This window comes from Chaetodon trifascialis, chromosome 1 (genome assembly GCF_039877785.1).
Source record: "Chaetodon trifascialis isolate fChaTrf1 chromosome 1, fChaTrf1.hap1, whole genome shotgun sequence".
Classification (NCBI taxonomy): domain Eukaryota; kingdom Metazoa; phylum Chordata; class Actinopteri; order Chaetodontiformes; family Chaetodontidae; genus Chaetodon; species Chaetodon trifascialis.
The window spans coordinates 28,623,924-28,650,448 of NC_092056.1; the positions used below are offsets into that span (position 1 = coordinate 28,623,924).

Sequence of the window (26,525 nt, forward strand, 5' to 3'; positions counted from 1 at the left end):
CAGATTTTGTCTGTTTTCAGAAAAATTAAAATGCTCTCTCTGTCACTGTAGCAGTGTATTCTTCCTATCCTAGTTAATAGGATGCTAAAAATGTCACTCTCCTGCTTTGTATGGCATTCTCCACTGGGAAAAACAAAGGGGCAGTGTCATTTTTGGTCAATATTAGATGCAACAGTCCCTGTTAATCTGTAATTCTAAGTCAAACCTCCCCGTCTATGAGAAAGTAAAATGCATTATTTGGCTATAATTCCAATTTTCACCTCATCTTAAGACATCCCCAAAAGAATAATGCACAGATGGTGAAGTTGTTTTTAACTTTACCATCTGTGAAATACTTTATGCAGGCCTGATTAAAGGGTTTCAGTTTTTTCTTTAGGGAATGAGATGTAGTTTTATGTTCAAATGTTCATTTTTAGATCTTGCATGTGACATGCCTGAACTTATACTTCATATTATTGGGCAATGTTTACATCCAGGTTTGTACCACAAATAAAGTTCATATAGATGCTTGGACCAAAAATAAATTCTGCCCTTGCAAAACTAACCTTACAGCTGAGGTCCCAAAATTATTTCATGTCATGCACCTCAAAAATTGTATTACCATGTGGCTTCATGCAAGTCTTCATTTGTCATGATCATTATGGACCCAAATGGGGAAGATGTTAGTTGGTGACTTGGTATTGTAGAACTGTCTGCACTGTGCAGTGCAAAGGGAGAAAATAGTGGCGAAAGTGAGACAAATGATTGCAATAGCCCTCCTTTGAAATTCTCTACCATGGATCATTTCAAGTGAATTTAATTAGAGTGAAATTAAGCTCATCTTCATTTGACTGAGGACTGCCTGGAGCTCTTCACCTCCAAGGACTCACATATAACCACTGCCTTATAGTTCCTGCCTCAATTGAATATCAAGAAGACAGTCAGTGATCCTATTTTTAGAGTGATATAACCCAACCTGAAAGGCCTCGCAGTCTCACTCACAGACGCCTAAGGCAGCTGGACTGGCTGTGTCTGAACCCTGCTTTGTGAAACTCCTTCCAACATAGATGACGATGACCTGATGATCTGATTTGATTAAGGCCACGCCATCAGAAACCTTGCCTTGCTACTAGTCTTTTATTGAAATGTACAGTTTGTGTCTTTTACTAAACCGTTCAGTTCAGTACCAAACAATCATTTTGACAAAATCCAGTTTTGTTCTTTTTTCTATTTGCTAATTTTGTTTTGAATGAAGGAAAAGAAAAACTGCTTTATGGTCAGCTTCACACTGACACATCATCAAAGAGTACATTCTGAGAATGAGGGCAGCCAAACGAATACTGGAATGCACCTAGACTTTGGATAATAGAACAGCTTCTGATTTGCATGAACAACAATGCACTGAGACTTTGTTGTTACAGTGAGGATAATTCAGCATCACAACGGTATTATTACGAGTAACATGTGAATCTATTCGTTCGTATTCCTGAATAGTCAGCTACCTGGTTGTGTGACCTGGTTGGATAAGCTGCTGTTGTGTGATGGCGTGAGATGACAGCAACAAGGACAGAGCTTCTGGCTGGAGATTTACTGTACATTCAGCAGCCAAAAATCTAACCATGAGCAGTGTTTTCTAACATCATACAACCCTTTTTAAGATTGCCATTGGTAGCTGTAAAGCCATCTGAAACTGTAGTCCAGAAACTTAGAAACAACTGACACGGTTTGCATAATGTTGTTTGTGCATACTTTATTTGTTAATGTTTAATCCTGCAAACAACTGTGTGTGCGACATCATCAATTTAATGGATGCTACTGAGTAATCAGCTGGTGCAGCTGGTGTATATTAGCTGCTGTTTTCTGACACATGAACCTGCCATTGGAAGCTGGTTTCAAAGTAAAATTAAAAGCCTTAAGTGGCAAACATGCCTCTGCCATTTTACTGGAAAAATATACTTGCTCCCACTGATAAATTCAATCTTATTTTTTCCATTATTTAAATGTTATTGGCATAATTTGGCACAGCAAATTATACAGTTCAGTAGTTGCAAGGAAAATTCTGTGACTCTACCTGACAGTGTAACATCACCTTCATAATATTCTCTTATCCATCTTCTCTTTACTGTAATGTCCTGTTGACTGCCTTCCATCTAAGTCATGGACCACTTTGCCTGAAGAAACCATGTTACTTCTTGTAAATCAATTTTCTCTCTGTATTTCTTTGAGTGCTACTCTCTAAGACCACTACAAATTCTGCTATATTGTTACAAACATCAAAGAAAAAAGTAGGTGTAAGAGAGATTTAGGATACTGATTCAAAAATCTTCTTGCATATGGTTCAGTGTATTTATTAATTGTAGCAGAAGTCTGAAGGCAAATTTTCTAGTGTTCCAAAGATGGTTTAGTTCATCAATCATTTCCATCCATTAATTTAGAACTTTAAAGCTCTGACATAAATATTGCAACTAAAATTTCTGTTCTGTTCTGTTCTCAAACTTTCCAAGGTTGTATTCTGACAACACATGGAGAAACTGGCTGGAACTGCACACTAAAGCACACACACAGGGTGTTGTTATTCACCTCAGTAATTGTGATGATTTCAGTGGTATTTTTTAGGAAGCTGGACCAAAATCCAAAAGAATCATTTGCAATCCTTTAAACAACCCTGTTATCTCATAACACTCATATACCCGATGCCTCTGTGTGATCCCAGTGTGAGCAGTAATGTACTCTATAAGAATGCACCTTATTTCCAAAACAGTTTGATGAACATGTGTTTAATCTTTCTTTCATTTTAATGTTACCTGTTTTTAATCACAAACTTTAGAAATGACAGCATTATTAACAGAACAGTCTGTAATGAGCTTTAAACAGTAGATGGAATACATCGCTTTAGCTGTTTGAAAACACACTGTCATCGGTCAGTGATGTGTTCATTTCTGCCAGGGGGGTGGCCCAAACCTGAACTCTATACCAAACCTATATCTGTAGTCATGTCTCTCCTAAAATATTTTGTTACAAGGGGTGTATTTTCAGCAACACAGACTGTTACTGAATGACCATAGAAATATTATATGAATGATCTCATGGTTCTGTGACTACATTTTGGTGCTTGTCACTTCTATCATGAAGGTGACACTTCTTTATCAAGTATAAAGGCTACAATATCGAATAGAATTGAGTACATTATAGATCCAAGATTAAACTGACAGAGGGAATTATACAACCATCTGCTACTTCAGCACCATGGACAGCACCATAGACATGTCAACACACAGCACAGTTAGGCCACTGATGAGAACCTTGAATGGGGCCAAAGATTGTGACTTGCACAAACCAGACAAGAATAACACTCAACTACACAACCCCTAACAAGATAGATGTATTTTGATCATTTTGCTAACAGGGGGGCTGGCATCCCCCTTCGAATCGCCGACTGGCTGCTATGGTTTCTGATTAACCACCTCCTTTACTTTTGAATGTACCAGTTGCAAAATTATTGGAACATGGTGTTTCAAGATGTGAAATCTTGTTTTTGGCTGTGCATTAACAGGAAACCTAGCAGGCAGCAGCAGAGTAATATACACTAATGAAGGAAATGTGAGTCAGAGAGGCAGCTTCCAATATAGTTAGAATAATAAAAAGCACTTGACAGCAACAGGAGGTACATTTATTATAATGATGAGAAATAAGGGAGTTTGATAATGCTTTTGATTTCTCTGATTGGTTCTTTGCAGCATGTCCTTGTTTGCATTTTCTCTTCAGGAAGTACGTTTCACCCTGGATCGCTGTTCAGGGGCATCAGTAATGGAAATGGAGGGACTTGGCAGCTGGTTGACCACTGAGGACCACTCTTCCTGTGAAGTGATGGGTGTTACCCCCAACACTGACAGGTACACACAAACACCTGAACTCAGACATACACACCTCTATTTTTGAAAGGAAAGAAAGATGTGACTTTAATGCATGGGGATGTGTAGGAGAGTGTGTGTCAGGGTTATTCAATAGGTTTTTCATTGGGACCCTCATATAGTGTATCTGTTACAAGATAAGGACCCATAGATTTATATACTATTTTTGAATGAAAATGGTAGTGTGCACAAGGAAATGAGAAAGTGCATTGCTTAAAGGTATGCTCCATTCCTTCTAATGTGGAATTAATGCACATTTTTGCATGTTATCTGCATTTATATCAACAAAAAAACACACATTTTTTCAGGAGAAGATTTAGCTATTCCTACAGTACTCAGTGTTAATTACAAATGCAGTTATGTCTAAAGTGTAGTTTAGTAAAATAATTAAAAAAAAAAAAAAAAGACCAAAGCCCTACTCATCACTAAAGTGAATAGTGAGAAAATTTTCCCTTTGCCCAATCCGCAATTGTCAAAACAGTGCATAATTATTGGAATGTAATTTAACACAGACCTATAGTACATACCTGCAGTAGGATAACAATCAAGAGAGGATTGAGGATGTTAGTTGCATACTGTAACTCCAGATTCCATGAGTACAGATGTGGCCATTTGGAGTTATGGGTTTACGCATTTATAAAGCCATTGCCAGTAATTTATAATGCCAGTGCACACAGGTGCCTCTCATGGTCCTCATGTATAACACCATCATGACCTGAGAACAAAAGTCATTATTTTCTTTGGCTAATGCTGGTGGACCAGGAGGCCTAAGTCATAGAGTTCTACACATACTCATAGTATCTGGAGTTACTGTATATAACTGTCTTTCCATTTAGTACAGGCTTTACACTCTAAGAGCTGTCACTGTTGGCTTATGGGTGAAACTGATGTAGTCACTGTCCACCGTAACACCAAGGTCCGCAAGAAGATGATATAAACCAGTTCAGAATCCCAGTAACGTGAAGCAGAAGGCTTCACAGGGAAGACAGGGAGGCACCACCTCTGCCATGGGTAACGCCATGTCAGCCCTGTGGGGAAAAAAAGGGGCCAAGTGATATTACACTCCCTCTACACAGGACTGCTGCTGCAGAAGGGTACAGCATGGAATATGTACCATAATGGGCCCACTAATCTGAGATTATGGGATTAGAGGCACATCCTTTGACATGTGCCTAAAAGCACCAGATCTGTCAACACATCATCTGCCACCTAGCATGTTTAAAATTGAATGAGTCATAGAGGACTGAGATACATTATGCAGACAGAATGAATGAATGGACATGGAGAAGCCCAAGATGCGGTGCAGATATCTGCCACTGTCATCTCTCTAAGGAGGGCCATGAATGAGGATAAGGCTCTTGTGGAGTGCACCCGACCACCCTGTGGAGGCTCCACTTCTGTTGCACTTTAGGTTTGTGTAATAGCATAACACAGCCAGTGAGACAAAGCGTGCACTGGGCAGAGTTTGTTGGGAATTCATGTGTGAATGAGGGATTTGGCTGTAAAAGTGCTTCGCTCCAGTCCTCTCTAACAGAGAGGCAGGACAGTGAGACTGACTCTGTTAGTGAACATCAAGGCTAGAGGGAACGCTATTTTAATGGATATTATCTTGAGAGAGCTGCAGGGTGGCGCAGCAAGTAGTGTGTGTGCCTCACAGCAAGAAGGTCGCCGGTTCAATTCCTGGGTCGGGCCTTTCTGTGTGAAGTTTGCATGTTCTTCCTGTGCATGCGTGGGTTCTCTTCGGGCACTCCGGCTTCCTCCCACAGACCAAAAACATGCTCATTAGGTTAATTGGTGACTCTAAATTGCCCCTAGGTGTGAGTGTGAATGGTTATTTGTCTTGTGTGTTGCCCTGTGATCGACTGGCTGGGTGTACCCCACCTCTCGCCCGTTGACTGCTGGGATAGGCTCCAGCCCCCCGTGACCCCGAAAGGGATAAGCGGCATAGAAAATGGATGTATGGATGTATGGATGGATGGATGGATGGATGGATGGATGGATGGATGGATGGATGGATGGATTATCTTGAGAGAGATTTGGACTATTAGCTTGAAAGGGAGACCCACTGGAGCACACAACACCAAGGATAATTCCCACTGTGGTAGTGGAGAGTGCATGACTGGTTTCTGTTATTGTCAAGTGCTTCACCGAAGGATGCACGAAAACTGTGGCAGGATGAAATGGCTGCAGCATGTTTTAATCATAGACTGAGTCAAACTGTTGTCTACCAGGTTAACATGATAGGCAGAGGACACAACATGGGATCTGATCTTCTCTCCACACACCAGCGCTAAAAGTGGACCGTCAAATTTTGGAAAATGCTCACAGAAGGGGCTCTCGCACCCTGGATAGTATCAACACTGCAGGGGGCAGTCCTGGCCTTTGCCATTCAGTGACCAGGCCCACACCTGTTGGTCTGTCACCGGGAGATGGAAAATCACACCATGGAGCTGTGGCAGTGTATCTTTGCATCATGGGAGCTGCCATGGTTTCATTGCCAGCAGCTGCACCATGATAACAATCCAAGATGTGCTCATGCCTCCTGATGACACCAGAATGACTCACCTGAATGCACACTAAGAGGCAAGGAGTCTGGGGAACCAGGGGAAAGGCGAAAAGGAAAACTGGACCAGTAAGAGGGGGCATCCCCTTCCAGTGGAGGGGCCCTCGTACATTTGTAGTGCAGAGTGTGCATTTTCTCATCAGGCAATCAGATCTGCCTTTGACTTTTTGAAGCTGACCCACAACATTTGAACAAGTGTGGGACTCACTGTGGGAAGGACTCCTGTAAGATATCATGCTTGCAGTGTGGTTCTGTACCCCCAGGATGTACACCACTCTAGTGGAGAGCAGGTGTCTGTGTGACCATAGCAGGAGGCTCCTGGCTATTTCTGGCATTTCCAGCTGATACCCTGATGGTTGATGTACCCTGCCGCTATCATGTTGTCTGTCCTTATGATGACATGTCTTTTTGTCATCAGAGGAACAAAGTGTTTCAGCACTTTCAGTATTGTGGACAACTCCAGACAGTCTATGTGTGGGATGGAGTTTTCCCCTATTTTACCCCCACCACCTGAGATCCAAAGATTCCACACCAGCATTGTAAATGCTATACATGACGTTGCTTTCTTGAGGGGAACCCCCATCGACAGAATACAGGGATTCTTCCACTATCTTAGGTGTGACTGCAGTGAGGGAAGGATACTCAGAGTTCACCTCTTGTGCTGACCTGAGTTGAGGGGCAGACGGCTGAACTACTATTTTCCTCATGTGCTGGAACCCTAAGGGGACAACCACATGACCTGTTGATATGCCATACCAAGCATACGCATCACTGACAGCACTGTCACCACTCTCTGAGGCACGATGTGTGACAGCAGAGAGTTTAGCACATCCAGCTTCATTGAAGTAGCTTTGCTCTCAAGGTGGTGGAGTTCAATTCTACATGCAGGTAAATTAACTTATGCTGCTTGACCTCCACTGTGTAGAGTGCAGCTTTCAATTTGGAGGGAGCCAAAAGGGTTATGTTGTCTTAGTTGATCAAAACTGTGATCCTTTTCCTCAGAATAGCTCCAATGCCGTTTCCATACACTTGTGCGCAGAGCCAGAGAATAGCCTGGTGTTGCACTCCTTGGAAGAAGTAAGCACATCAGTTTTCTATGCCCGGGAATTACAGGGATGTGGAGTTACCCATCTCTCACTGACACCAGTTCTCCTAAGGGGTCGATGGGAGAACCGAAAGGAGAGCCTGAGATTGACCACTGTGGGGGTCCCTTTCTGGGGTGTCAGGGAAGTTGTGGCTGAAGATTAGCTCGTGTGTTCTTCCCACCTGAGTGATGTCACTGTGGTCAGCCCAGCTTGCGTCACTAGCACCATCCATCTCGAGCAGCGTCAAGGCATCCACTTACCACTGGAGCTCTTCAGAGGCAGGTGTGTACAGTACCGACAGGTGGCCTGTGGAGTTAGCACTAGACCAGCGTGGACAAAACTGAGGCAAGCCTCAAAGCGGGGATGGAGGTCAGCTGGCAGGATGTAGGCATGGCAAAAGCCAAGAGCTTCAGAGTGACTCAACTTCATTATCTTCACTTCTCTTCTTCACTTGGTGACTGCTTGATATTTTGGAGCAAAACTCAGGTCAGTGAACTGAGACTGTACATGTGGACATGAGAAAGAAAGAAAGAAAGAAAGAAAGAAAGAAAGAAAGAAAGAAAGAAAGAAAGAAAGAAAGAAAGAAAGAAAGAAAGAAATGTACATTATTCATTTCACACAGTTAGTTGCACACGACATGCACACACGCCATGCTTCTGTGAAATTATTTTCTCCTTTTTCCTTTAACCCGTCCTTCCTCCGCAGCAGACCAGGAGTGGTGGGCTGCCAGCCGAAGGCGGCGCCCGGGGACCAGTTCCTTTTGTCGTGGTGATCTACTTGCATGTTTTTAGTGGGGGTTATTTAAGGAGGTACCCCAGGTGAACATGGGGAGAACATGCAAACTCCACACAGAAAGGCCCCCTTTTTCCTCAAGCAGGCACTGAAGGCATGGTGAAGAACACGCCACCAGCGCCCACAGCGGGATTCGAACCAGGACCTTTTAGCTGTGAGGCGACAGTGTTACCACTTGTCCCACCGTGCCACCCAAGTGGTGTACAGTGATGATTGATGATAACTAGAATATGCACTGATGTTATTGTGATCTTCTCCTTAAAGCTATCAACCTTTTTATATTAACAATCAAATGACTCAGTGTAATATGTAAGGAGTCCTTTTGATTCATTTTCAGTGCTCTTATCAGGCCTGTCTCTGATTTGTGTTTATCAGGTAGCCAGAAAAAACATCTCCAAATGAATATCATTGTTCCCCCCGTCTGCTGAATGTGTAAATAGGCAACTGTTTGTGAACACTGGCCACAAAAAACTTACATGGTGATAATATGTCAGCTAAGCTGCACAGAGTGGCCAAATTAATTCATTAATCAACCAGGCTGACAGTGATTGCAGAGAATGACATAACTACATAAACCAACAGCTTTTGGTAGCTTGATTAAAATAAGATTGTTAAAAGCTAAAGCAATAGCTACAAAAATGGCAGTGCCTGTGCTATGTGTACTACTGTATGAGTCCAGTTGTCAATCGTGCTTGTTTGCATGTACAGTACTGTATGTCCATGCTTCTATATGTTTCAGACACCTGAACATGAGTCACGTGCTCCAGCTTGGTGGTGTGAACGAGGACATCCCCTACATCTACCCTCAGCTTCAGCACAAACACTTCACTGGCTGCATCCGCAACCTCATTGTGGACAGCAAGGTAGTGCACTTGTATGCAATGATGACACACATAACCAAACCCACACCTGCACTCTAGCTGATAAGTGGATTAATAACAGGTTTCAACATTCACAGTACCCTTGTGCTATGTGAGAGATGTTTTTTCATGCTTTTAACTGTAACCTCAAAATGCTTTCAAATATTACACACATGCAATCCAAGGGTGAAAAGGAATTTGAACCTTTCCACTCCTGCCCAATCTGACTTCAAGTCAAGACTTTCAAGTAACCTTCCACCGCTCTGTTGGAGTTAAAAAGTCAAGGACTCCAACCATGACAATCCAAGCCCAACCCCAACAAAACCCACATCATTTTTGTATGAACACAGGCCTCAGGTATGATAGCCTTTTGTGAACCTGCTGCCTTCTAAAGCCTGAAATTTTGGTTAAAATTCTATTTTCTGCTGCAATTTTTAGCTTGGCATGAAATAAACCTATGACTAAGTGAGAAATTTTGCCCCTGCCAGTCCAAAGCTATCAAGCCTTGCCTGACATAACTGGTATTTAGACATAAACGTCAGGGTCTATTTATACTGCATTCCCAGTGATGCAGATAGGCTAAGATGTGGGTTCCCTGATAATAAAAACTGGTATGGGAGAAAAACCAAGAAAGGGAAAGAGTTAGCTCTCTGCTCACAGTAAGCAATGTGTATCTTGTAACTCATTTAGAGGAAATATTACCTTTATTACATGCTGCTAATGATAATATCTCACTTTCATGTTGTTTGCATTCAGTCAAAAGTGGCATTTATGTTGTGAGTTAGACCTTATCCCTGGTATAAAATGTGCTCTGCATTCAGATATGCTTGCAGTCTTATCATTGCATTTTTGCGTTCTCTAAACAAATAAATTGAGTGGGAGGGGAGCAGGAATTTTCATCTTTTATGACACTTTCGTGGGAGGCAACAGAAACTTTGACAGGTCGTCTATGCTATGGTAGTGCTTGCAGCTGCATGGAACAGCTGCAGTGACTATTTCAAACTGGATAAGAGAAATTAGTAACACCTGATACTGTAGGAGGGGATCTTGCTGGACTCTTTCCTTGAATCTAGTTCTTCATACTGGATGTACTGGAAGTGGGAGATCTTGGATGCTCATATTTTGAAAGAAGGGATTAGGTTAGGTTAGGTTAGGTTAGGTTAGGTTAGGTTAGGTTAGGTTAGGTTAGGTTAGGTTAGGTTGGGTTGGGTTTATGCAAAACTATAGTCAGCCTTGATATGTTTCTTCCTGCAGCTGAGAAGGATTCCATTTAAAGAGAGCATATTTTATCCCAACAGTGTTTTGGTGTGGAAACCTAGCAAAGCCTTGAATAAAATGAAATGAGAGATAACATTAAATGCATGCTGACAGATACAACTGCATCTGTAGCTAGCATCAGACTTTTTCTCTCCTGACAGCAATTCCCCCACTTTAACTCAGGGTATTTACAGATACTGCGTGCATATCTAATATCACTGTTCTGCTTCTTTTTGGAAATGAAAACCTCTAAACCCTGCAGTGTGGATGCGTAATGTAATAGAATGTAATGTGAGACTCTAACTACACAGTGGCTACATCCATACATTACACTGGCCTGTGCAGTCTGAAATTATATTGTTTTAGGCAATAAAATTGTATTTTGAAAATCACAGCAGTGACGAAGAAACAGTGTTTTACAACAGATGTCACAAGACTTTCAGTCATGAAGTATACTCGTTTGAGCATGGAAGAAAATGGGACTGAGAGAGGAGACTAAAAGAAAGAAATTCAAGGCAGAACACACTGGTCTCTTTTCAACCAACACAACACCATTGTTATAATGTGACATTTACTTTTGTTTTTCAAAGATATAGATTATGTAAAATTGTTATTATTATTGTTGTTGTTGTTGTTATCAGGCGTAAGGAGCCACAGGACCTTTAGGGGTCATGAATGTGGCTGTTTAAAGCTCTGCAATGAATCCAAAAAGTGGGAATATAACAAGATATGCTTTTCCTGCTTGCAGTTGATGTGGTGGACCTTAGCTTGAGAGGAGGCTGCACAAACGTTATGTCCTAATGAGAGAAATCTGCATGATGCATGTGGGTGGACATGAGGATAATAAATCTCCAAAGACAAAGTAACAGTCGGCGTACTGATGACTAATAGTGTTGATGGACAGGTTCTGGCATTGTATGATTTTTTTCTGTCTTTATTTATTTATTTTTCATTTCATGGTGTTGTTCTTATCACAGAATGTGCTAATTTGTTTTATTTGTTGCTATAGCAACATCATCTGTTTCACTGGAGGTATGAGTGCCTGTGATATGGTAAAGGTAGTCACATCAATAGACACACTTGCTGTAACTGAATGCTCTGTATCTCCATGTCTATCTGTCATTTTGCCCTCATGGATCTATATTTTGTATGTATTATACCACCTGACCCTGTGATTAGGGATGAGGCTCGGTCTGCTGTGAGTGTGTCTGTATTAATGTGGGAGGTTTTAGGGGGCATGTATGTCTGCATTCTACACGTGAGCATGTTTCTGTTTTTGGCAGACAGAGATACAGTATGTGAGGATCATGTCACCTCCTGTGATGCATAGCTGTCAGGAAACAGTTTGTGGTGTGTGTGTGTGTGTGTGTGTGTGTGTGTGTGTGTGTGTGTGTGTGTGTGTGTGTGTGTGTGTGTGTGTGTGTGTGTGTGTGTGTGTGTGTGTGTGTGTGTGTGTGTGGGGATGAAGAAGAGAGTAAGCTAGACTGGGCTGAAGGCAGGTGTGAATGAGAGGCTGAGTCCTGCAGAAGGGACAGGAAAAGATTTCTCGATTTTATAATTGTGTTTTTATTCGGGACTCGGGTCTCTCCCCTCTGGCTGTCATTCACCATCATCTGTTTTTAACGCTCCATCCTCGTCTTGTCATTATTCTGCTTGTCGTTCTCCTTCAGCTGTCACTCTAATATTACTGTTTTAAGTTTTTCTGTGGTTTGGACACAACTGTCACTCCATTTCCTCTAAAGTACGGAGGTGTGCAGTTACAGGGGCTGGACGATGGCTTTTTGAATGCTAGAGGCTTGGAGGGGAAGTTTGATTTGCAATGCTTATCAGCAAAAAGTTCAACTTGTAACATACAGTATAAAAAATTCTGGTTGTGTTGAAAACATGCAGTCACTCTTCCAGATTAATGTTGAGACAGAGTCTGCTGCTTGTATGTTTTGGGAAAACCAGGGTCGAGATGTTCCAATGCATCAAATTACATTTATTTGGCACACATTGGAAGAGATTTCAGAAAAACACCTTTGTCAAAAAAGGTGCAAAGTTCTGATGCAAAAGCAAAAATAAATAAATGAATGGAGAAACATTCTGTGATTTTCATCATTACACAACCAAATTTGATTTCCAATAGGGGGAAATCTTATGCTATTTCAGGCACTATGCCTGGATCAGACTACGCGGTTCTAGCCCAATTTTGAAAGGATTTTAAAATCTCCTCTTGCATTTGCTTTCAATGTTATAGTGCATCCACAACTGTTTTCTCTTTCTTTTCTTTTTTCCTCGGGACACAAGACCACAGCATCACACACAACATTTCTGTCAGTTTGATTGGCAGCTGCTTCACCCATCTCCCTGGTGACATCTGAACTCGTGCGTGATCGTGACATGAAGTGCTGTGATCAGTCGGGGTCATACGTGTTGTCTCACCAGTCACCCGACCAAAACACGGCAAGAGTTTCTCGCAGTGTGATTGTTAAATCTGACATGGTGACAATCGTGCTAAACGCACAAAGCTAGGTCCACTAAAAACACTGAGTTTGGTGTGGAAGAACCCAACTGGCCTATCCTTCAGTCTTATCCTCAACCCCATCCAACACCTCTGTGGAGAGCCGAAACATCGACTCCAAGCCACACCTTGTCGCCCAGCATCAGCGGCTGACCTTGCTAATGCACTTATGTAAGCAAGTCCCGAATGACAGGTCTTGTGGTTTTTGGAGTGAGACGTTCCCCATCAATCACATATAGATGTTATCTCGAGGTGTCCACAAGCTTTTAGCAATGTAGCATATGACAAGGAGCACTGCATCTTTTCTGGCAGCTCACTGTGGCCCAGCACTTTGCTAAAGCAGCTAACTGTATGTTGGGTTTCTCTTTGTATCGGTCATTCATCTGCATCACCAAAGCTGTTTTAATCTGACATTCAGATTTTGTGGTCGTTCAGTGTGACATTTAACTTGATTTCTGTAAGTCACTCTCTATCATATCACCTCCTCTTGAGACAGGGATGTTATACCATTTTTGGTGGACCATCGCTCACTGCACAGGACACTCACAGCTGTATATTTTGGTTCTGGGCTTTTATACCCAACACCTGAAATTAATCTTGGCAAACAGGGCAGCCCACAGTGTCTCTGTGTGGGGGTCTGACAGTCTTCTCCGCTGAAGCCACAATTTGTAATTTAAGCAGAAGCAGGTGTGTTTTTGCATTCAAGTCATATTGGTCAGTGTTTTGCCCAGACACACGCGCCACAGTGACACATATGCATAGCCAAATCAATTGCAGACACCCTGATGTGTTGTTTTGTCATTGATTGCTAATGTCTGTGTTGCAGGTCTTAGCAATCAAATGTCCAAACCCAGCAAAGAGGAGATGAAGCTTTAAAAGGTCAGAGCCCAATAAGTTGCTTTTTTGCTGGAGTTCAGAGCCAATCAGCAGCTCCCTAGTGGTATGACTCACTGTCAGTTTTTATGATCTTTTGCATTCTTACATCCGAGCTGCATCACAGACAGACCCCATAAAGTTTAGGTAATGCGGTGAGGAGATTGAACATATTAATGTCTTTTATGGTGCGCTTTTGTGAACACAAATTTAGGCCTCCAAGGTTCCCCCGTCCTCTCAGCTTTCTGTGCAGGCCATGCTGTTTGTCCGTTAGAAGATTGGTCCAGTGTTTGGTTTCATCACTGTGGGAAGAGAGAGTCTGGAGAGTAGCAGTATAGAGAGATGAGAAGGCCACAGTGTACCCTGAGCTCATGTCCTTCAGCACATTTGAAAGTTTCCTTTCCGATTTCTTTCATTTTCACTCTATTTGATTTTTCTTCTTCTTTTCAATCTCTGGCTTCCCCTGGCTGCTTACCCCCTACCTGTTTGTCCCATGTCTTCACTTTGCCTTTTTGTCTCCTGTGTCCTTCTGTCAGCTTTTCTCACCTCTTTTTCCTTGCTTTAACTTTTTCACTGTTCTCTTATATTGTCCCGCTCTTCTTTTTCCTCTCCTCTTTGCTCTTCTTTCTTCTGTTCCCTCCTCATTTCTTCTCTTATCACCATCTCTCCATCCTCTACATCTCATCTTCTCTGCATCTACTACCCTTTTTCTCCTCCTCTCTATCTTCTACATTCAGCTGTATGATCTGGGCTCCCCGGCTGATTCCCAGTCCAGCTCTCCAGGCTGTCTGACCACCGATAGCAGCTGTGTCAACATGGGCTATCCATCCTGTGGCCACCGGGGTCGCTGTCACGGTGAGTGGGGCTCCTTCAGCTGCCAGTGTGTGCCGGGATACACAGGACACCAGTGCGAAGAGGGTAAGCCAATTTTTTTTTTATTATTATTATATTTGTTATGCATTAAAGGATTACATCAAATTTGTGGTGGATTGTATTCTCAACAACAAAGCAAAGTCATCCATGTGTCCTGGAAAGACCAATGCATGAGCTGAATGCTTATAGCCTGTAAAACTAAAGCACAATTGGTGCGCACAGATGAGTTGGAAAAGAGGGTTCATGGAAAATTAGTTCACACTTAAGCAAAAAGGTGAGTAGCATTTAGGTCAGGAAGTTTTATATTAGAAAATCTATATTGGCTACCAGCCTCAACTCAAATCACTGTGCTGTAGATTAAATAGATTCTGTCTCATCTGCAGAAGCTTCCAAATATAAACTGCTATGTAATTTACAATGAAGTTATTATTTTTAAGATATGTGAATATGCAGGCTATATGTTGTTATGACTCTTAAAATCAGCACAGTGTCACAGATGCAAATGACCTTTGTAGCTTCAGCGATGTAGCACAGCTAAAAAAGATGGTCAGGTTCTTGTTAGGATTAAATCAGATAAGATGAGACACAAACAGGTTCCAAGCTGTTTTCTCTCACAGCCTCGGGGATGCAGAGTGAGTGAACACGGCTGTTTTATTTGCAGTGTAAACTTTCAGTCTTCAAGGCTGTTTTAAATCTAGCTGACATGAATTTAATGTGAATGTCCTCATAAACACTAAGTGTGAGAACCTGCTGTTCTGTAAACGTGTAACCTTAATTGTAAAAGAGAATTAAGCTTGAAGGGACTACAGACTTACCAGCCAGGGTTAATTACTCGCTGCTGTTCCATGCCTTTCTAACATTAATGGTATACAATGCCATCTGCTTCTTAGCATCCTGTATGCAGGTGGGATATACTCTATTTGTAAATTCATGCATACAATATATAGGTCAAGCACTTGCCTTTCCCCTGGAGGATTCTTCATAGCTGCTGGCTAATTCTCATTATACTCAGAGAGCAGCAGGCAGGCCCTGCAGAATCCTTATTAGGGATATGTGTGGCCTGAAGAAAGCAGCTCCTGAGCTTCTCTGTGTTGGACCTGTGGCTGCGGAGGCGTTTGCCTGACTGCAGCAGTTGGAATAGACTGTTGTTGGACTGAGATGGGGTCTTTAATGACCCTTGTTTCTTGGTCTTGCTCCTCCTATTGTGCAAGTCCTCCATATTGAGGAGAGCACCTCTAGAGATGCTTTCTGCTGACAGCAGCACTCTCTGCCAGGCTTTACAGCCTTGCTTGGTTGTTATCTTGTAGGACACGGTGGAGCTCCATAACTGGACTCTCTTAAATGTGTTAATATTGATATGCAATTTTGTCAGTTCATAAAATTGATATTACATCAATAACATGGATAAAAATGCCTTTCTTTAACATGTGCTTAGGAGGGTTCCTTTACCGCTTTGTTCCCACAGCGATTCCTTATTTAGTATTCTATGGGTGTTCCCATGCTACAAACAACCAATATGGGGCAGATAAGACAATCTTTTAATAAATAATAAAGTGAATGAATTAATGATTAAATAACTAAAGGAATGTGAATGAATCACTCTCCATATTCATGAGGTGATTCAAGCTCCGTAGTCAATGGCCAACCACTGAGGCAGCCTTTGAAAGAAGAAAAAGCAATGCATAATCCTTAACACAATTCTCACATACAATTACATTTAAGAGCCCATGAAAATCAGCCGAGCTGTAGCCTGAAAGTAATAAAAAGTCCTTTGTGTTCCATCCCGTAGCGGGTTAAGTTGCTGTGACAGTGTAGTGCAACCATTGTTGCATCTCTCCCTCGTTTCCTGTCATCTCTCTCCTGTCTCTAATTAAGTCATAAAGTATTTAAAAAAGGAAAACTTTGTCTGTTTTGAACTTGCTCCATAGCCAGATTATGTCTGGAGATTCCTTAAACTGTCTTTTTTGCATTCGCATTAAATCTGATGTCTTTCCAAAAAACAAACAAACAAAAACAAATCAGTGGGGTCTACTGTAATATTTAAATCCTTAAGACCAAAAAATGTGCAAATAAAATACAATGGGCTGCAATGGTGTGTGTGTGAGATAATCAAATATGATGCAGAGTCTAGTTAGAGGAGCAAATCCATGAGTTTGAGAGACACCACAACACTACACGGTGGTTTCTAATAATATCAGCAAGGATTTGGCTTTGATGGTACACAGGGCTAAAATCAGTCTGAATGCAGCCTTCCTCACCCACGGATAACCTACAGTCCATTTCTGACATTACATTACCATCTATAGCCCGCTGCTGGCTCCTCAATGGATGTGATACTCATTGGATCTGTTTCTTCTATCGTCCAAATACATTATCCTCCCCGAGCTGTATGGTGATATCAGGAAGATAAGAGCATCTGTAACAGATCTAAGTAGCAGTAAAAGAAGCGAATATTCTTATTTTTTTTCTTAATATCACAGTTGCTGCGAAAAGTCAACAAGGGATTAAATAAATATCTACATTTCTGCAAGTTTAGCTCACCATCCTATATTGAACTGCACCACTTTTATACTGAACAACGTATCTCTGAATATCTCTGAGGTCAGATTTTACATCCACAAATCATCACACAAACAGCTCTGAGGCCTTGATGAATACAGTTAGCAGTAAAACATAAGCTGGAGTTTGGAGAACTGGCTGATCAGTTGCATGCCCAGAAGAAACTAAAAATGTGCCATTTCAGATTGCCTCCAAGCAAGATCTCATGAACCACTCAACTTTGTCAAAGTTAGATGGAAAAGAGACAACGAGGGAGAGTTGTGGCAGCGATCGGCAGAAAAGAAAATTTAACTTGCATATGCTATGAGATGGAAGAATGGCTTTGAAAACATTTTAGGTGTGCTTGGTTTAGTCTGCCTGGCACGCACAAAATCCACTTCTGGGAACATGGGTCCAAAAAAGAGGAACCAAGCATAACCCAAGCTAAACCACACATACATATTCTATCTTGTGCATTTTGCATATTCTGTCCTGCCACCAGTTCTCTGCATGTGAGGAATATAGGGATTTCTGAAACTGATAAAGTGGAAGTTATTTAAGGTCACTCTCCTCCAGAGTGAAGCCTCATCTAATTAGATAAAAACATTATGCGTTGAATTTAAAGCTCTGTGCTTATTCTGTGTGTGTGTGTACCAACACCAGAGGTCCCAGAGTATTCCTTTGATGGGCACAGTCACGTGCATTACCAATTGGCGTCCCCGCTGCCAGCCCGGAGGACACTGATTCAAATCCTGATTCGAACCCGAAAACACAGCAGTACCATCCTGAATCTGAACTCAAAGGAGCAGAGTGAATACATTCGACTAGAGGTAAGACTGCTGTGTGTGTGTGCGTGTGCATGTGCGTGTGTGTGCGTGTGCCCACGTATTACTCACGTGGGGACATAAATCTGTTTAAACAGTCACATTGTGGGGACTGACCTTACTTGTTGGGACAGAATGCAGGTTTGTCATAATGTAAATCGTTAAAAGGAAATGCACACTGTGTGTACATATGAATGTTATATGTTGGTCCATTGTTCAAAAAGAGGTTTGGACATATTTGTAGAAACAACCTTGAAACCTTGAATTCCCACAATGCGAGGACTGACTGAAGATCATATTCTTCCAAGAGCCCACATAACATTGGATACCAACCCTTAGCAGTTTCAGCTGTCTCTCCTTCTACAACAGACAGCAAGCCGGGCTAACTAGCTTCCGCTTGGACAGTGGAAGATAGTGAGGCCACTACTTTTCATCCATGCTATTTTAACGCCTGTCATTGGCGGCTCACACTCGATGACGTGTTCATCCCACATCATCTGTCTCTCTCTCCTTTGTCTGTGTGTGCTGACAGCAAATAACCAGACTATCAAAACTCCTAGCCTTTAAAACTGCTTCAAACAAGATGTGTGTCACACGTTCTCCGCTCTGCTATGTTTACATGTCAGGCCTGTTTTTACACGAGCAGCTTGAATTTTTGTAGCAATGTACTTGCGAATGTACTTGAATGTTTGTGTTTATTGGCTGTTGACTGTGACTGAGCCATAGTGTGACCAGATTGTGATGCAGCCGGACCCTATGGACATCTGGCGCTAGACAGAGCCAGGCTAAGTGTTTCCTGAAGTCTTTATGGTAAACAAGGCTAAACATTCCCTCCCTCCAGCTCTTTACTCCAGTTGTGTTATTGCACAGATAAGATATTGATCATATATGGCACTGATGTTATCATGCCACACCTGAAAACAAAGCAAATTAGTGCATTTTCCAAAATATTGAATTATCCCTACAATTAAAAAAATAAAGTTTAAAGTGTTGTCAGACTTTAATACAATGCATTGTCTCAGCTTGTAGTTGAAGAAAATAGTGCTTCTTTTATGGTATTTTGGCAGTAAAAATGATTTAGATTGATGCTGAAAGCACACCACCAGGGTGAATACATAAATGTGTTATTTGGTTATTTGTCTTAAAGACTTTATTCATCCCACTGTTCTTTTCCTGTGGTTGCTCTGCTCACACTTGAATTGCTCTCCCGTATTTCTTTATTCACCAGCCTCACTCTGTTTTTTGTTTTCATTCGTTCAAACCCTGACTGACTTTATTGGATCTTGCAGTACCTTCCCAGTTTTTCCCACCCCATGCTGTGGCCGCGGGTATTGATCAAACATCACTGTCTAAAACGATGCTGATTATCCATACTGCACCTGCTGTCACACTACAACCCTTCCACTGATCCCTGCCTGTCATCCATCTGTCTCCCCATGCTATTCACCCATTCCTTCATTTCCTGCTCATGTCAAACTGCTCCCTCAGCACAGCCACAAGGGGAGTGGGTTCACATGATTTATCCACCGTAAATAGTGCATTTATTCCTGGGTGCAGACAGCATGAAAATGTGCATAATCTTATGAAGTAGCCCCCCTCAGTGAAACATGTTCTTTGATAGAAATATAACCAAGTTGCCTTCTAAGATTATGTTTTTCACTGTAATAATTCTGTTTGCTTTTAATCAGAGGAAGGAATTAGTATGCGTTCCTTTTGGCTGGCTCCAAGCTCACAATGTGAGGAGCTCTTTGTTTCTGCTGTGTGACTTGCATTTCAACAACATGGTTAGTGAAATGTATTACATTTTCTTTGTTCTGAGATACTCTCCCCTCTTGGATTACTGATTGCAGTGTTTTGTATGACTTTGTACTTTCTGCTGTTACATTCCTTATGAGGATGAAATCTTCTCACAATAACAGATGCATACAAAATTCTCCTTAAATGAGGGCATTTTGCCATTTGCTGCATTTTAATACTGCGAGTAGTTTGTTGTTTAGTTTGCTGTGATTAATTGTTGATTTACAGGCAAAAGTGCACCTACATCAAAATCAATGTGAAAGTGCTTCAATAAGTTCAAGAGCTGCTTCATATCTGTTGAGGATAAAGAACAGCTAAGTTCATTGTAACCCTTTGAGAGCAACATATGGAACAAAATAATGAGGTCACAAGTCCACATGCTAGTTTTTAGGGCTGTCAGTTGCATCTCTCAGCCATGAGTGGGGGCGTAATTATAGGTGATCATATTTGGGGGTAGCTTGCTCGCCTTGTCTTTGTTCAGGATGTTCACAGCCTCTTTGATGTTATTCTAGCTAACATGTTGCGTTTGTGGTTCCATCTTGTTCAGTAATATATTTTTCCTCCACCTGTGGATGACACAGTGTGACCAATATAAAGTTGTGTTCTGCAACTGCAACTTTTTTCATCAATCTCAAAACATCAGGTTTTAGTGTCAGTCATTCAGAAGCGAGAGCTTTCTGTTAATGGAGAGACATCCATCGTGGAAAACTCGTTTTACTAGCAGTAGGTGGTGTTAGCTTGTTATAATTGCAAGATAAATCTATGTTTTTTGCATGTAGTGAGTTTACACTGGAAAAACAAAAACAATATTAAGTATTTATAAGAATTTTCAGTTCCACCACTCATACTGAAACTGGTCCCATTTTGAGTACATTGTTGATGGAAGTTATTTTCTGAGAGTGCGGCATGGACAATACATGGAAAGCCCATGAGTGACAATTTAAGCGTAGAATGAAGATTACTATGAAAACTATACAGAGATTATTATTCAACAGTTTGATTATTAGATTCAGTAGAGAAGGTAGTAGAAGTTACGTATACAGTGGATGCAGTGGCGAACTGTGAGCACTACAGCTGGGCCTTCACCTCAGCCCTCACTGCCAAGAAAAGAAATCATCGCGGAAAAAAAGAAACAGTACGATGAATTGAAAGTGTTCAACAACTGCAATCCTTTAATTAACGATGACAAGAATGTAAACAAATAGACCATAACATCAATAATATTCTCCGCAACAAGAAACATTCTCAACAGTACCTTCATAAAACTGGAGGCTACATTAAATAAACATAAGCCAAAATCTGGAAATATAAAATGAGGTAACCCAGAACGTGACACTGCTGACACCGACACCGAGGCTTCATCACCATGGACAGCGCTATAAATCACCGCGCACAGCAAGCCATACACACATTGACAAATAAATTCACGAGCATCGTCAAACTATACAATTTCAAATGCACAATATAGAAAAAGTTACACAAAGCTGGTAGCTGGAGTTTTTTTTAAAGTTGAATTGAAGTGCAAATACCTCTCCATGCGCAATTACGCACGGCGCAATGAATACTTATGTCAAAAGTCACAATTTTCATAGGTTCCACTACACCTCCTTAATTCTCGGAAAGGGACAGAAAGGGGGGAGCCATGGGGGGGAATAAAAACCCTCTAAAAAACAAAAGTCCAACCACACACTTCTGATAAGTTTGATAAGTTTACATATTGAATTAAAGGCAAAGGAATTAAAGGCGCAAATTGCGCTGGATTTTTTTTACAGACAACCTCCGCAATAAATACAAATTACTGAATGTCCACTTGGCCCGAATTAATCACTTGAAATAATAATCAAGGTGGCTTGCAACATAGGCCTACCTTACATGAAAACGAAGTCCATTCGTCGGTCTTTCTTTGTGAAGTGGGTGATGGCAGCGTCATAAAGTTTGTCCTTTGACTTGAGCTCCAAAAGAAGTCCTTTTTCTATGGACATCAGTGCCAAAGCTCCCAGGCGATCCTGTCCAGTACTGTTTCTGGCGTGCGTCTTGATGCGCTTCAGAGCCGAGAAAGAGCGCTCCACAAAGGAAAGGCCGCCTTGAAAAAGGCGATGCTAACAAGCTAGCCACAACTTCGTTCTCGTCTTCCGCCATTTAATTGTCTCTCACCGCTCTCACCACTCTGCCCGCCTTTCGGACTTCACGAAGGCCTATGATCTTTTGTTTTTGTCCCGCCCACTTAAAATCAAACCGTGATTGGTCAATTTTCCCATCACTCTCCAAACCAAAACACATAGCTTGGCCTTCCCCTGGATTCATGAAGTCCTAACCAATTAATGAGCCAGCTAACCGGGCTTTGATAGAGACGGAAGATTCTGATTGGATAATATGTTTTCAGGACAGTAACCCTTTCATTGCTGATGTGAACTTGACAGTAAACTTCACTTTAGAACATAAATTAGAGAAAATGTATTAATGTATTGTATTAAATTAAATTAGAAAGGCCAAAATTCAGTAGCACATACAAAAGAGAAAGTATTATGATGCTGCGTAATGCAAACAAAAAAGAAGAAGAGACAGTCAGCATTCATTTTTCTTTTTTAAAAAAAGTCTGTGCTCATGTACTACCTCGAGAATTTGTAATACATTCTGTCACAGCAGCACGGCATGCTTTTCAGCTCTTGGTCTTCGTCAGTGCCATGAGAATGAGTATATTTTGGCAGCCAGTGATCAACCACCAGACAATAAACATGTGCACACCATAATGAAAAGCATTAAGCATTTTGCATAAACACAGAAACAACAAATAATGTTACAAGCAAGACAATAATGGTGTGCAGAGTTGATGTGAGGACAAAATCCTTGCCCATCAGAGCCACCGTGCATTAGCACTAATTGGCAGTATTCACCAGCCAAAAGCCAGTGAGGGATCACTCCCTTTTTGCTGCACTAGCAAGTGGTTGGCTGGCTTGCCCTTAGCTAAATGTATATTTATTCATTAAGGGTTTCAGCCTAGCTACAGAGTTTCTGCACCACAGCTATGCTGCAGGCCATGCCATACCTGACATGCACCTTTTAAGCAAAAGTCAGGGCAGCAGCAGCTTCTGAGATACCACATGTGGCCCGTTAGAAGTGTGGCTATTTACCCTGGGCTGCTTCTGTTTTCTCCTCCAAGCTTCTGATGCCGGTGGAGAGTGTTGATAGTAGTGACAACATCAATGCACAAAGAACTCTTTTTCTTTTCATTAACATCTAACACTGCAAAATTTCTGAACTGTGGGATTGTTGCTGTCTGCCATAGTGAGTGAGTAAACATAAATACATAAATACTTCCCAAGGAAGTTGAAGCTACCTGATGTAACTCCAAGTGAGTGAGGCAGTGTAAACACAATTTCTATGTGGAATATGCACTCAGTGTTCACTTAATTAGTTACACCTGTACAATCCATGGCATCATTACAACAGCTCTGCCATTAATTCTACCTCCCTCCATAATGTTTATTTTGTTCAGTTCTTGTTGACATTGATGGGAATGTGCAAATTCTGTTATGTTTATTATTGCGATCATAGTAAAAGCTGCTATGGTGCTGCTCTGCTTTATACTGAGATCTCTCTCTCCAGCTGTCACAAATAATGCAGGAATGCCAAAAAAAAATAAATTAAGAAAGAAATATATCTAGAGGTGCTTGACTAGTTTAGTTTTGTTTCATGATGGGTGGGCCAATAATCAAAAACAAAGGCTGAATTAACAGTAAAAGTAGACGACATGACAGTACAGTATGTTTGGATATTTGGGTACTGGATTGGATTAGATTGTTCAGAGATACTTAATAAAGTGCCCACCTACTATAATACAGCAGCACTTGGCCTGAGCTCATTTTCTACATTTTTCAAATGTTGCAAAGTTGCAATGTGAAAAGGATCACTATGCAAAAAATCCTCAAAGAAGATTTAAAGAAAAGTAGTAATTGTTAGGGATCGACCAATTATCGGCCTGGCCGATGATATCGGCCAATATTCGTCATTTTTTCGATCATCGGCATCGGCCATTTTTTCCTCCGATAACCGATAAAATTAATTAATGTATCTTAAAATGCGCTCCTTTGTCTCTGATGCAACCGTCTGTCCGCTTGAAGTCACCACTCTTGGCTGTGTAACAATGTCCTGCCCACAGCCCTCACTGATGGGCTTCATGGCATAACTGAGTCATTGACAGCCAATCAACACTGATGCATCTACATACAGCGCCACAGACGAGGAGAAGCAGATGACGGCTCCTGTGATCCAGCCGATGCAAGGCAACAGAGTCAGTCGAAGTTGCAATAAAAACCCCTGATGAAGTTTTAAAAATACCACAACCTTATGATCATTTTCAGTGATAACATGCAAGCCCAGAGTTGACGTTTCACCGACCTATTTGTCTAATCACATCAAGCATACGACAAAAACAACAACAAAAAAAAACAAAAAACAAACATGTAATCAAGTGAACATGACCTGAAGACATAACGACCTACCGGTAGGTGGACTATAGCAAGTATAAGGGAGGGAAACCTGCTGAATTCCGCCGTTTGGCTCTGGAGATGAAGCTGTTCACAACTTCAACAAGGCGTATTTCATGATGACCCACCTCTGCTTTATAACTGCCACAACCGCTTTATACCTGTGGTCAGACGCACAGTAATAATATAGGCCCTTTCGGTTACCGTTACTTTGGGGGAATAATAAATCTCCTAATGAGTCTCAGCCCGTGCGGCGGCTCCTGGTTTATCAATAAACAACACCGGAGGTGATTCTAGCCTATGAGTTTAGCAGTACTGCACGCTAACGTGTCCTTGTTTGTTTACAGTCGCCTCTCCCTCAGCGCTCGTGCTCTCACTGCACTATGGTGCAGCAACGTAACTACAGGTGTTAAATGATCGTCTTTTTGCCTGTCACTCGTAAAGTCCAGGGATATGAGTCAGGCAGAGAGCACACGTCGAGGAGATTATTCTGTGTGTTTTATTTTCAATCAATCAATTTACTGTCGCGTCTACAACTCACATGTGTAATGAAACGCCTTTCCAAGCTTGAAGATATGAAAATTGTGATGCTGGCTCCTGCTACTGAATTGGGAGTACTAACTCAGACCCAAATTTCAGAACAGTTCAGTTCAGTTTATTTTGTTGATGTTTCAGAAATTCAGGGAGCTATTTTATTTATTTATTTATTTATTTATTTATTTATTTATTTATTTATTTATTTATTTATTTATTCATTCATTTGAGTGAGTTTTAAGAAATGTTGCTGGAAGGCCCCTGCACTTTTTATTAATAATTAAACTTAAAGGCATTTCAATGAAGATTTTGTGTTTGTGTTATTTTACAAAAAGGTCTTTTTTTCAGTGTACACCAAACAAACAAACAAACAAACAAACAGTGCACTGTACTGACACCAAAATTTTAACTTTTGCTGCAAACGAATATCGGTTCTAAATATCGGCTATTAGTTTCACTTGATTATTAATAATCGGTATCGGCCCTGAAAAATCCATATCAGTCCATCTCTAGTAGTTGTACCAACAGCCATCGCCCTTTGAGAACGGCTTCAGTTCAAATTTGAATTCAGTTCTCCTCCACTGGACTCATACAAGCGCACAGGCATGCTTCCCTCCTCCTGCGTTTCACTGCATGGCCAAAGGTGAGAGTCTTTAATCAGAATGATCAAATGCGTAGATGAGGTGAGAAGTGTGAAAAATAAATCCACTTCACTGAACAAATTCAACCATACAAACAATGCATATGAAATTTGCCTGGCACTGTATGGTATTTTTTCTTCTGACCAAATCAGTGTCTATTCTCTGAGCAGATCAGATCACTAGTGGGAAAATATGGGTGGGGAAAGCGAGGAATACTATAGTGGTAGTAATGAGCACAGAGATTGGTTTCATTTCCCAGTACAATTTAAGGTGAAGGAAAAATACACAAGACAGTAATACATGCACATACTTGCATTTGCACACCATCACTTAATCATGAGAAGATTAACACATCATCTGCACGTCTAAACTTCCGCAAGGCTGTAGCATCGAGAGCAGTCTGTCACGGAAGGCATCTGTGGGAACTGAACTGTCCCTGCAGTGGGACTGTTTGCGCAAAAGTGCAGTCACACACCGTCACACACACGTAGGGTATGACTCTCCTGCAAAGACAGACAGACAGACAGACAGACAGACAGACAGACAGACAGACAGACAGACACACAGAGACACACACACACACACACACACACACACACACACACACGCACACACACACACACACACACACACACCACCCAGGGAGTGGAGCAGTAGCCAAATTGCTCTGCTCCGTTCAGCTTTAATTGGGGGTAAAATCAGGTGGCTGTGAGTGTATCTGGTTAAAAAGCACTGCCCCAGTGGATCCTAAATATAACTAGACAAATTCCCCTCGGCGGGAAATTTGGAGAGTGATACAGTGCGCAATCGCCGGGCCGTGCGCGTGCCTAGTGTTCAGCATCAGCGACAATGCTAAGCTGACATTAGCATGTCAAATAACACATTAAAAACCTCTGAACCACCATTAGAATGCCTTTCCCCATCATTGTAACGCATGTTAGCATGTTAGCATTAGCATGCTAAATTAGCATGTCACATAACACATTAAAAACCTCTGAACCATGATTA

General features: G+C 41.5%; 1 protein-coding gene across 1 annotated transcript in view; it reads left to right on the top strand.

The window, feature by feature from the left end:
• LOC139329523 (neural-cadherin) overlaps positions 1–26,525 on the top strand; it is a 325,949-nt gene that overhangs the window by 262,731 nt on the left and 36,693 nt on the right. The window contains exons 29-32 of the mRNA XM_070959899.1: positions 3,745–3,872; positions 9,070–9,193; positions 14,561–14,741; positions 17,898–18,064. Coding sequence (XP_070816000.1) covers positions 3,745–3,872; positions 9,070–9,193; positions 14,561–14,741; positions 17,898–18,064 — 600 coding nt within the window. The remainder of the gene's footprint in view (positions 1–3,744; positions 3,873–9,069; positions 9,194–14,560; positions 14,742–17,897; positions 18,065–26,525) is intronic.